At 23.0% G+C, this 12,465-nt stretch overlaps 5 protein-coding genes across 5 annotated transcripts; 1 reads left to right on the plus strand and 4 right to left on the minus strand.

The window, feature by feature from the left end:
- Positions 1–420: 420 nt before the first annotated feature.
- PY17X_0514500 (uncharacterized protein) lies at positions 421–2,073 on the minus strand (the record flags this gene model as incomplete). The annotated part of the gene is made up of 1 exon (XM_724838.1): positions 421–2,073. One exon carries the CDS (start codon positions 2,071–2,073, stop codon positions 421–423), a length of 1,653 nt encoding a protein of 550 aa, XP_729931.1.
- Positions 2,074–3,074: 1,001 nt separating this feature from the next.
- Positions 3,075–3,401, minus strand: PY17X_0514600 (conserved Plasmodium protein, unknown function; the record flags this gene model as incomplete). The annotated part of the gene is made up of 1 exon (XM_724839.1): positions 3,075–3,401. The coding sequence occupies one exon, from the start codon at positions 3,399–3,401 to the stop codon at positions 3,075–3,077; it is 327 nt and encodes a 108-aa protein (XP_729932.1).
- Positions 3,402–4,511: 1,110 nt separating this feature from the next.
- Positions 4,512–5,603, plus strand: PY17X_0514700 (adenosine deaminase; the record flags this gene model as incomplete). The annotated part of the gene is made up of 1 exon (XM_724840.2): positions 4,512–5,603. One exon carries the CDS (start codon positions 4,512–4,514, stop codon positions 5,601–5,603), a length of 1,092 nt encoding a protein of 363 aa, XP_729933.2.
- A 602-nt stretch (positions 5,604–6,205) lies between these two features.
- PY17X_0514800 (conserved Plasmodium protein, unknown function) lies at positions 6,206–8,819 on the minus strand (the record flags this gene model as incomplete). Its single annotated transcript, XM_022955229.1, has 3 exons — positions 6,206–8,284; positions 8,415–8,663; positions 8,757–8,819. The coding sequence occupies 3 exons, from the start codon at positions 8,817–8,819 to the stop codon at positions 6,206–6,208; spliced, it is 2,391 nt and encodes a 796-aa protein (XP_022811681.1).
- A 927-nt stretch (positions 8,820–9,746) lies between these two features.
- PY17X_0514900 (heptatricopeptide repeat and RAP domain-containing protein, putative) lies at positions 9,747–11,072 on the minus strand (the record flags this gene model as incomplete). The annotated part of the gene is made up of 1 exon (XM_724843.1): positions 9,747–11,072. One exon carries the CDS (start codon positions 11,070–11,072, stop codon positions 9,747–9,749), a length of 1,326 nt encoding a protein of 441 aa, XP_729936.1.
- Between the last annotated feature and the right edge of the window lie 1,393 nt (positions 11,073–12,465).

Here is a 12,465-nt window from a genome sequence, read left to right on the forward strand (position 1 = left end):
AATGGCAAAACTGTATAACCACACAAATATGTCTATCCAATTTATGCCATCAAAATGGAAGAGAAAAGGAAAAAGAAGAGAAAAGGAAAAAGAAGAGAAAAGGAAAAAGAAGAAAATAATAAGGAGATAATAATAAGGAGATAATAACAAGAATATGAATATGAATATGAATATGAATATGAATAAGAAGGCTGGTGCACAGAATTGCAATTAAAACGGGATGCGGAGAGAGTAACAAAATGTGATAAAACAAAAGTCAGGTTTAAAATGAACGAGAAAAAAAAAATAAAAAATAAAAAATAAAATTCAAAAATAATCAAAGAAATGTGTGGGCGATCAAAATAGATGCATATAGTTTGGATGATATAGTTTGGATGATACAGTTTGGGTGATATAGTTTGGGTGTGCATGCTTATTTGGTCAATGCAGTGGGCAAATGCACACATTTTTTTTTATATTTTTGTGATTTACAGAATCGTCAGAACTATCCAATTTAGTTAATAATTTATCATTACGTAAAGAGTAACTATTTTTAATAAGAAAGCTTTTTTTTTTGGAATAAGCTTTTTGGTATTTTGGATGTAAATTACTCTCCTTATTATCAATTATCATTTTACAATAATCGAAAGTTTTACCTAATTTACAGAAATTTGATTTTGCTAATATAAATATGATAATAAGAATAACTAAATAAATAAAAGATAATAAAAAAAATGCATATGCTAATTCAAATGCTGCATTTCCAATAGGTCTTAAAGTAGTTAGTTGGAAATATTTTTTTGACTTCCATGCTTTAGCTGGCCATGTATTCTGATCAAATATAATTTTATAATTATTCCCCACTTTTAAATCTTCATTAATTATTCCATATGGTTTAATAAAAGATGATGTCATTGGAGGTGTGAACCAATTTTTGTATTCAGGAGAAAACATATTTAACCATATTTTATATTTCTCTGAATTTTGTTTATGTTTTTTTAAATAAAAAAATAAATCATAATAATTAACAATAGGAAATTTATTCATTTCTAAATTTTTATCTCCAACTGATAAACTTATTTTATCATTAAATATGGATCCTGATACTAACCCACATGGAAATATTTCCTGTTTTTTTTCTTCTTCTGTTAATGTGTTTATATCACACTTTTCATCATCCCCATGTTGAGCACCATCCAATTGCTGAGCACCATCCAATTGCTGAGAACCATCCAAATTTTCACCAATCATATTTTTCACTTTATATTGATTTTCCACTTTATATTGATTTTTCACTTTTAGATTCTGAGCGAGTTCGGGAAGAGTTTGCTTCCCATTTATGCATCTAAATTTGTAAAGATCTTCTATAGTTTTAATGTGTTTACATCTACGTCCATCATATGTTGAATGTGATTCATCCATTAAAAAATGTTTATAATTATAATAAAAATTTGATATTTTATAATGTATATAAATTGGATGTTTCATTTCTTTTTTTATTTCAAAGATTTTATATTTAGTTTCAGAATCATATTCAAGGGTTATTTCTACAACTTTTTCAGATTCAAAATAAATATATAATCCAATTAAAAAAAAAATTATAGATAAAAAAAATAATATAATTATTGAAAATTGCCATTTATAAATATAATGAAATGACTTTATTCTTTTAAGTTCTTGTTGTTTAAATTCATTCATTAATTTATTATATTTATCATTATTATAAAAATATGTTTTTCTTCTTTTAATTATATTGTCTGTTCTTTGAGATTTAATATTTGGAATCTTTATTACTACACTACTTTTTTCATTTTTAATTAAACCCTCATTTTTTTTAACATAATCATCATGAAAAGAAACCAGCTTTTTTACTTTTTTCTTTTGCTCCGTCCCACTATCTATCCCACTATCTTTTCCATCATCTTTCTCGCCATCTTTCCCGCCATCTTTTCCACCACTTTCTCCGCTTATCACTCTGCCATGTATGGGCACATTGACACACTTTCTCTGTTTTAGGTAAGTTTTACAAACTTCTTCACATACATCATAATTAATAAATATCAAAGAATCTTTTTTTTCTTCAATATTTCCCATTTAACTTTTTTATTTTTTTATAAAAATATTTTACTAAATTATATTTCACACACATTTAGAGGAACAAAACTCTCGAGGCTGTTGGAAATTGAGAACTTATATTTCTGTTTTAGAAAATTAAAAAAAATAAAAAAAAAAAAAATAAAAAAAATAATAAAAAAAATAATAAAAAAAATATAAAATAATGAATACTACTAAAATTAATGGTGGATCAAGATATATTGTAAAGGAAAAGAATAAGAAAAATTCAAAAAATTAGCAAAATAACGAAATCAGCATAATTGGCAAAATAACAAAATAACAAAATAACGAAATCAGCATAATTGGCATAATAAAATAAATGCATATCTATACCATAGTATTATGTATATATACACAAACGAAAAAAAAAAATCTCTTATACATTTTTATATTTTTTTTATAATAAAAAATATATTTAAAATGTTTATGCAATATGAATTTTCATCTTTTGTATATATTTTTTATTTAATTTTATTTTAAGCAAATATAAAATTGATTTTTGTATATATCTTATTTTACAAAAATTAGGAATAAAAAAGAGTAAAAAAAAATAATATATCGAAAAAAAAAAAAATATATATTATTATCATTACCCATCTCTATGCATACAAAAATCAAGAGAAGCCCTTAAACTCATTTTGTGAATTTTGCCCCTTTTGCAGTTGCCCAATTTCTAACTCTTTTATCGTCTGAACGTGGGAATAACAAAATAAGAAAGGAACAAAATAAGAAAAGGAACAAAATAAAAAAGGAACAAAATAAGAAAAGGAACAAAATAATGATCTACCAAATGTATACATATATGATACTAATTAATTTATTTTATTAGCCAAAAGATATTTCCGATTTTGTTTTATAGTTATTATGCTAAACAGTATGTGTGAAATGGAAAAATTTGAAATTTTGAATAATTTTATAAGTGTTATGAAATATATAGAAATAAAAATAAAACAAAATAAAATAAGGTTTTAATTTTTATTTTATTTTGTTTTGTTTTTATAAAAAGAAACAACATTATATACATTTTCACTATGAAAAGCCTTTTTAGGTAATATATTAAATATTTCCCAATCTTCTAAATAACAATTTTTAAATGGATTATATATAGTTGGAATGTGTTTAAAACATGTTTCATTATTTTCATTTTTATCTTTCTCTTTTTTATCTAAACATTTTATTTGTACTCCTGATAAAAGTGAAATACACATGTTAAATACTGTGTAGTTAATTATTTCATTTTTTAATTCATCTTTTGTTTTGTTTGTTAAATTGAGACTATTCTTATTTTCCTCTTTAGAATCTTTCATTTTAAATAAAAAAAAATATTGCAAAATTTTAGTTCTTTACTCTTAAAAAAAAGAAAAAAAATATTTTATGTGTATGTGGAAATGCATAGACACTTCACATTGTAAGCCGCCACTACATCTGCCCACTACACCTGCCCACTACATCTATCAACTACATCTGCCCACTACAATTTTGCATTGCATTACATTACATTACATTGCATCGCATCGCATCGCACCTCTTTTAATTCCCTGCCGGTCATGGGAAAAGTGTCAAACTCAAGAAATTATTTGATTCCAAAATAAATTGCGACTATATTTTTATATGCACATTATAGAATAAAATATTTATTTATATATGCATTATGAAAAATGATAACATAATCGTTTTAAAAATAAAAATTTATAAAAGATGTTGGAAAATTTTTATAAGTAAAAAAAAGTACACTTACCAAATAAGCCTACACAAAATAAAATAAAAAAATAAAAAATAAAAAATTCCCAAAAATTTCCCAAAAATAAGCACACTTAAATTTTTAAAAAATAACGACCATTTTTGCATTTTGCTAAAAAATGTTATGCACATAAAATTTTTTTGTAGGCTGAAATGTTTTTGACGTTATTTTAAAAATGGTGATAAAAATGGTGATAATAATGAGATGATAATAATGAGATGATAATAATAATGGTGCAATAGATATATGAAGGAATATTATTATTAATTTATGCATTATTTAAGATATCCGATTTTTTTATATTTTCCTTTATATAATAATTGTAGTAGTGCTCTATAAAATAAACCGTTATTTATAATATGTACAAAATATATCATTTTTTTGGAAATATTTAAAAAAAATAATTTTTAAATGAGATATTTATTATTTCCTATTTTTAATTGTTATATATAATTGTTTATTAATTTTGTATTTTCCAACTTAATTTTATTGTTACACAATTTTGTAATATTTAAAAAAAAAAAAAATTTTCTTAAAAACGTTAATATATCTATAGTTATATACTACACAGTATTCCCTTTGCCATTTTCAAAAAGCTGAATTTTTTACCTCATTTTTAACCTTATTTTTTTATTTTTTAATTTTTATTTTTTATTTTTAATTTTTATTTTTAATGATGGAAATTCCAACTGAAGAAATAAAGTTCCTCAAAAAGGAAGATGTACAAAACATCGATTTAAACGGAATGAGTAAAAAAGAAAGATATGAAATATGGAGAAGAATTCCCAAAGTTGAATTACATTGCCATTTAGATTTAACATTTTCTGCTGAATTTTTTTTAAAATGGGCTCGAAAATATAATCTACAACCTAACATGTCAGATGACGAAATACTTGATCATTATTTATTTACAAAAGAAGGAAAATCATTAGCAGAATTTATTAGAAAAGCAATAAGTGTTTCTGATTTATATAGAGATTATGATTTTATTGAAGATTTGGCCAAATGGGCAGTTATTGAAAAATATAAAGAAGGTGTTGTTTTAATGGAATTTCGATATTCACCAACTTTTGTTTCTTCATCTTATGGATTAGATGTAGAATTGATTCATAAAGCATTTATAAAAGGAATAAAAAATGCTACAGAATTATTAAACAATAAAATACATGTTGCATTAATATGTATTAGTGATACTGGACATGCTGCTGCTAGTATTAAACATTCTGGAGATTTTGCAATTAAACATAAACATGATTTCGTTGGTTTTGATCATGGTGGACGTGAAATAGATTTAAAAGATCATAAAGATGTATATCATTCAGTTAGGGATCATGGTTTACATCTAACTGTACATGCAGGTGAAGATGCAACTTTACCAAATCTAAATACTTTATATACTGCTATCAATATTTTAAATGTTGAACGTATTGGTCATGGTATAAGAGTTTCAGAATCAGATGAACTAATTGAATTAGTTAAAAAAAAAGATATCTTATTAGAAGTATGCCCAATATCTAATCTTTTATTAAATAATGTTAAATCTATGGATACACATCCAATTAGAAAATTATATGATGCTGGTGTTAAAGTATCTGTTAATTCCGATGATCCTGGAATGTTTTTATCAAACATAAATGATAATTACGAAAAATTATATATCCATCTAAATTTTACATTAGAAGAATTTATGATTATGAATAACTGGGCTTTTGAAAAATCTTTCGTTAGTGACGATGTTAAAAGCGAGCTTAAAGCGTTGTACTTTTAAGTTGGTAAAAATAATGAAAAAATGAAGCAAAATAATGAAACATATGTTTTATATTGTTAGGATTTGCTATCAATTGCTAGGATTCGCTACCAATTGTTGATAATTTGCAATTTTAGTTCCTATAAATTATATGTAATTGTGTATAACTCTGAGTTATTCATTTTCATATATAATGTGTGAAATATATAGGGTACCTAATTTATTTATTTTTTAAAACCACAATTTCGATTAAAGCATGTCAAACGAGTTATTATTTTTATCTCAAATTTATTTTGAATTTGATATTAAATTTAGTTCCAATTTAAACGTTGCATGCTTTGTTATGTATTCATTATTTGTACTATTTTTAAAAAAAAAAAAAAAAAAAAAAAAAACACATGCATATACATATGTATGTATATGTAGATGGTACATAATTGGTCGTGTTGTAAATTTCGAATATTGTGGATAATTTTATTCGAATTTCACACATGCTTATAAAACTTATGTTTTTTTTAAAATAACCAATTACACACAAATTACATTCGTTTGTACGAATTATTTTATCGTAGTTTCAAAATTATTTTTATTTTAATAAAAATATTTAAGGTTACTCAAAAATCTTAAACTTGATAACTTGTTTGAATTTCTTCACGAAAAAAATTAGTACTAGAATTCTTTTCATTTTTTTCTAATTGTTTTTTGGTTTTATGTGTTTCTCTATCTTTATGTTTATAATAGGAGGCATTTTTTTTTCTGTTTTTTTTTATTAACTGTCTTAACTCTTCTCTATCAATACTGTTACTACTATCTTTCATTTTTTTATTTAAACCCAATTTTGAATAATTGTAATAGGAATTATAATTAATATAAGAATATTTTTTTAGTTTTTTTTTTTTTTTATTTATTTTCCAATTTTTCATAATTTTAACCAAATTAAATCTATCATTTAATACATATCGATATAATATAAAAGATATTAAAATAATTAAAAAAATAATAATAATAATACAAGATGTGACTAGCCAATTGTTACATTCTTCTTCTGGATGTGAATAAGAATTATATTTTTTTTCTATAACATTTTGTGATTCGATTTTTTTAATAAATATTATTTTAGCATCCCAATTAGTAAAATAATGTAATCTATTTTGAAATAAGCAAAACATTTGATTACCAGAATATATATTTTTTTTATTATTTAATGAAATTGAATTATAACTTTTAAAAGCTATTTGTATTAATTTATAGCCAATTGGTGTTATTTTTTCCAACTCTTCTATATCTCTTTTATTTATTTTTGATCCAAAACCAAAAGTTCTTCTCTTAAAATAATTATTTGAATTTCTATAAGATTCTCCTAAAATATCAATTAATTCATTTTGTATTAATTTATGTTCTTTATATTCAAATCCATCTAGCGATTTTGAATAGACAGGTTTTATTAACATGTTAATAATTTTTTCTTTTATTACACTAATTTTAGTTTCTGTTAATATTTTTACCATTAAAATTAATACAATAGTTTGATCATCAAAAGGGGTTAATTTAATATTATCTTCATACATTTCTCCAAATGAATTCTGCCCATTCAAGCTGTGAATGTTGTTCGGGCTGCCACTTTTATCGCCACTTTTATCGCCACTTTTATCGCCACTATTATCGCCATCATTATTGCCATCATTATTGCCATCATTATTGCCACCTTCCCAAAATAGCAAATTGTCCACGTTATATTTATCTTTGTTAAATTCATTATATATATATATGTTATTATCTTTTTCACTAAATGCATCATTTTGGTTGTTCATATAAATAAACTTTTTTAATATGATTGATGTGCTGGAATAATAACCATTTCCTAAATGGAAATACGAATTTAACATTAATTCTAATTCAATAAAATTAAATAAATTTTTTATTTGAGCAAAATTATGAACATGGTTAATTCCAAATTCAATTTGTATAAATAAATTATGACTTGTTAATAAATTTATGCATTTTTTAAAATAATATTTTGGAAAAAACAACCCAAAATCCTGAACATGCAATAATTTATTGCTTTTTTTGTCTAAATATAAATATCCATTAATGGTTGCAGTAACTGCTTTTTCTAATTCTATATTTATATCATTACTTTCATTTATTGTATAAAGATGATTATTATTTAAATATTTTATATATCTATTTATTCCTTTTTTTATAATTTCAGACATTGATTCATTTATTATATTTCTAAATGTTACATTTATTTTATTATTTTCTTCCATATTGCTTGTTAATAAATTAATTAAACGACTAGCGTTTTTTATATTCAAAACTATTATTTCGCTTTGTATATTTTTTAAAAGTTCATCCTTATTTAAAAAATTTAAATAAATTCGATATTCTCTTATTAAACTAATGTCATTACTTAAGTTTAATAATTTTAAATTGTCTATCTTATTACAAACTACAATATTAGAAAATATTTTAAATAAATATTCAGAGTATAGACCATAATTTATTGCATATATCATACAACTTATACATGTTATTGGGAGTTTATTTAAAGGTAATGTTTTAAAAACAGCTAACGAACATTTTTTTGATGTTAACATATGGCAATAATTTTCTTCATTCCAACACTCTTTATAAATTAAATTCATCCAATTGAAATATTTAGTATCTCCATCTTTTATATCTGCTTGTATGTTCTGCAACTGTAAATGGTTTGAAATGAGAAGGGGGATGTGCGATGAAAATAAATTAGTCCACATGTATGCAATCCATATATACTTCCATATGTATGCAGCCCATATATACTTCCATATATATGCATGTATAAATTACCCCTTGGATGACATTTTTTATATCTTGAATAGAATAGCCGTTTTGCTTTTTTACAACATCGGGTTTGGCTAGCTCTTCGTTATATAAATAAATGATAGCATCAATGACTTTTTCATATTTTACACTTTGTGTAAATTTTTCCAATAAATATGGAACTTGTAATTGTATTAATAAAAAAAAAGCTAGTCGACTATTCTCATTTAGGCTGTCTATTTTGCTTTGATCATTTTCTTCACTTCCCACATAAATCTGATATAAAAAGTCAAAGTATATGGTCATATTATTATACATACACATTATACATACATACATACGCACGTATTATATTTATTTTTTCCGTACCAAGATTGGAAAAATAAGAAAATAAAACAAAGTGGCATATTTAAGTAAAACACATTTCTTCATTCTTTTATTGTTTCAATCATGAGACCCCCAATTATTTAATGACATGAACACATTCATGCTTTTTCTCTTTTTATAAATAAATATAAACATGAATACATATTTACTTATCAATATAAATTATTACATTATCATGAAAAAAATAAAAGAATTTTTAATATGTCTTATTTTATTAATTAAAACATAATTGCCAACTTTTTTTAAATTTCTTTTTCTCTGTATGTTGTATATTATGCAAGAAAAATAATTCAGTGTTTTTTTTTTTTTTTGAAATGCATGCAGAAAAAGTCTATATATAATAAACCATTTTTTGTATAGACACATAAATAGGTACAAAATTATAAAGTTGAATTCATATATTAAAAAAATTCGAGATTTACATTTTTTCCTTATTTTCAACTTGGTATCTCTCATTCATCTCTGAAAATTTTTCTTAATTTTGTTAATTTGATTTTTTTTTTTAATTTGATTTTTTTTTTTTTTTTTTTTTAGTTGTATTGGTGTTATTGTTTTAAAGTATACTAAAATTGTAAATGAATAAATAAATGAATAAATGAATAAATGAATAAATGATTAAATGATTAAATGATTAAATGATTAAATGAATAAAACAATGTAAGAAGTATAAATTAACAAATAAAATAGAGAATTGTGTAAGCATGACACATTTGTACATGTTCTGCCAAATTATCTATTTTAAAAAAAGTTAAGTGAAAAATGAAATGGTTCCATAAACAATCGCCTTATAAAATAATATTTAAAAATTACAAAAAAAAAAAAAAAAAAGAGTCAGACTGAATTAAGATGAGTTAAAAAAAAATGCAAAATTTATAAAAACAGTGAAATATGTTTGAAAAATAAAGATACTTTTTGTGTGTGTCTACATATTTGAACTTATTAAAATATAATTTTTATGTTCATGTAATAAAATTAGATATTCAACTCTATTTGTTCTTTGTTTTTATATTTTTCCATTTCTTTATTGGTTTTATATAATTTTAACTCCTTCAATTTTGAGGCAATTTCATCAGGATGTATAACTGGAGTATGTATTAAATTTTTTCCTAATGGTTCATTATTTCTTTGCTTTTTTATAAATTCGATTTTTTTAGAAATATCATTTCCCATGTTTAACCAATCAATCCAAACAATTCTTCTAATATTCCATCCTAAATCATATAAAATTCGATGTTGTAATTTAACAGATTCTGTATATTGATTTGTTGATGTGTAAAAAGATGAAGGACCATCAATAAACCAACAATTTCTTTTTTCATTAGTTTCTCCAATATCAATATAATAACAACCCCATAAAAATGTATTTCTATGTCCAACCCCAAGTTTAGCTAAACAATCAGATACTTCCCATTGAAATTCTGATGGTATTCTAGGGCTTTCAGGAATTCTTCTCATACTTAATCTAACATAAAAACTTTTCACTTTATTTGTTAATGCATCCCATACATGTGGATATAATACTCTTATAGATACTGCCGATTTGTATGCACTTTTATAATGCTGTGGTCTTGCACATATAAACATATTACTAAATCGTGTTAATATATATTTTTTGACTTCATCATCATATAAATTAATTAATGTAACATCATTTATAACGTTTCTAAAATCTTGTGCAAAAATTGTTTCTAATTTATTGACTATATTTTTGTTTATAAAACTTTTATAATTTTTATCATTAATTCCTAGTTTAGCTATTGAGGTATTTATTTTTATTAAATCTTTTATTCGAATTTCATCAAATTTATTTATAACACATTTACATAATTTTTTTAAAAATTCTTCATTTCTTATTTGCAATCTATTTAATGCCCATGCTACACACATTAATGGATGGCTATAAAAATTATCTAAACAATTTTCTACATTATTTAAAAATATATTATAAAATGGCATATTTAAAAACCCACTTTTACCCATTCCATAAAATATATAACCTATTTGTTGTGGTGTTAATGTATTCGAAATTTCTAATATTCGTTCACTATATCCTTTCCACAATCCATAATCATGTTTTCTTAGTGTTGCTGCTTTTTGCACACAAGCTGAGATATATTGCCCATCCATTAAATTTACCTGACTTGTTAAGCAAACATTCATAGGTAGCCAATATTCTCTAACTCTTTGTTGTGCCCATGAACGAAATCGCTTATGCATACGTTTCGCTTTATATTTTATCCTACTTTCCCTCCTTATAGCATTTACAATAACACGTTCTCTTGGTCTCAGAAGCCCCATTTTCTTTGACAGTATTCTTATGCTCAATCAGAGGAATATATATTTTTTTTTTTTTTCACTTTTCAATGTTATATATTTTTTTTTTTTAAATGCTTGTCATTGTGGCTAGCTATGGTTTATTTAATTTCGCAGCATCACGCAAATAGATTGGCTTGTTTCAAGAAGTTTGACCTAGTTTACCCGTTAAATCATGAAATTATAAAAAAAAAAAGAAAAGTAAACAAAAAAATTTTATTTTTACTTTTTTCTTAATATCCCATAATTAAACATATAATTTTGCAAATATTTTAAAGGATACTAAAAACATTGTATATGTGAATTTTTTTTTTCTACATATACTTGTAAATATTATGAACGCGTACATAATTTTTACATTATTTTTTTAAAACACCCCGTTGTTATATTATTAATTTATTTATTATATTTTTAAATATTTTTAGTGAAAATTCGTGTAACAAAAAATTATCATTTAGAATTTAATAGGTAAATATTTATAAATATACTAAAACAAAAATTTATTTTATTCCATTACCATGTGTGTTATACTTAAAATATGGCTCCCCCCCAACTACATTAGTATTTTCATATTATGTACATAACCCATATTAATATACCTATTATATATAATTACATATTTGTGTTTCCGTTTTAATTATTCATTTCATTATTACTTTTTAAATACAAGAATATTCATATTATGAACATATTAATATTCAATCTTTTAACTTATCAAATTTCAAGGGGATCCCAATTAACTGGGTTAACAATGCTGGTTGCTATATTCGAATTTTTTTTTTTTTTATGACACGTTAGCAAATATATATGTACAGTGTGGATAAGTACAGATTTAATAGTTGTACTTTTTCAGAATAGGAACGAAAAACAATTTTTAAAATATGAAATTAATTACATATCATATTTATTATTACCACTCATTTCACTATTTTATTACCACGAACTTAAAATAATTAGATAAGTTTTATTAATAATAAATAAACTCATCTATTATTTGATTATTATATATTTTGAACTGTTTAAAAGACCAAATCTTAAGTAATAAATCTTTACACTTATGTGTGCAATATTATATGTATTTTGTTTTTTTGATATTTCATAAATAAAAAAAAACTTTTTAATTGGGCAAACAACTTTTAATAATTAACCAATATGTCTAAATGTTTCCATAAAATGTGTGTGTGAATTATGTATATTAATTAATAATATTGGCAATATATGGCTCTTTGTATTTTTGTTTATATTTTTGTATCACATATCCGATTAACCTTTATATAATACGCTTTGATATATTACCACGTATATTACCATGTATATATATAATTTTTTCAAGCGTAGTAAATTATTAAAACTGAGAAGAATTAACGTTTGGATTGAC

The sequence above is a fragment of the Plasmodium yoelii genome (genome assembly GCF_900002385.2).
Source record: "Plasmodium yoelii strain 17X genome assembly, chromosome: 5".
Classification (NCBI taxonomy): Eukaryota; Apicomplexa; class Aconoidasida; order Haemosporida; family Plasmodiidae; genus Plasmodium; species Plasmodium yoelii.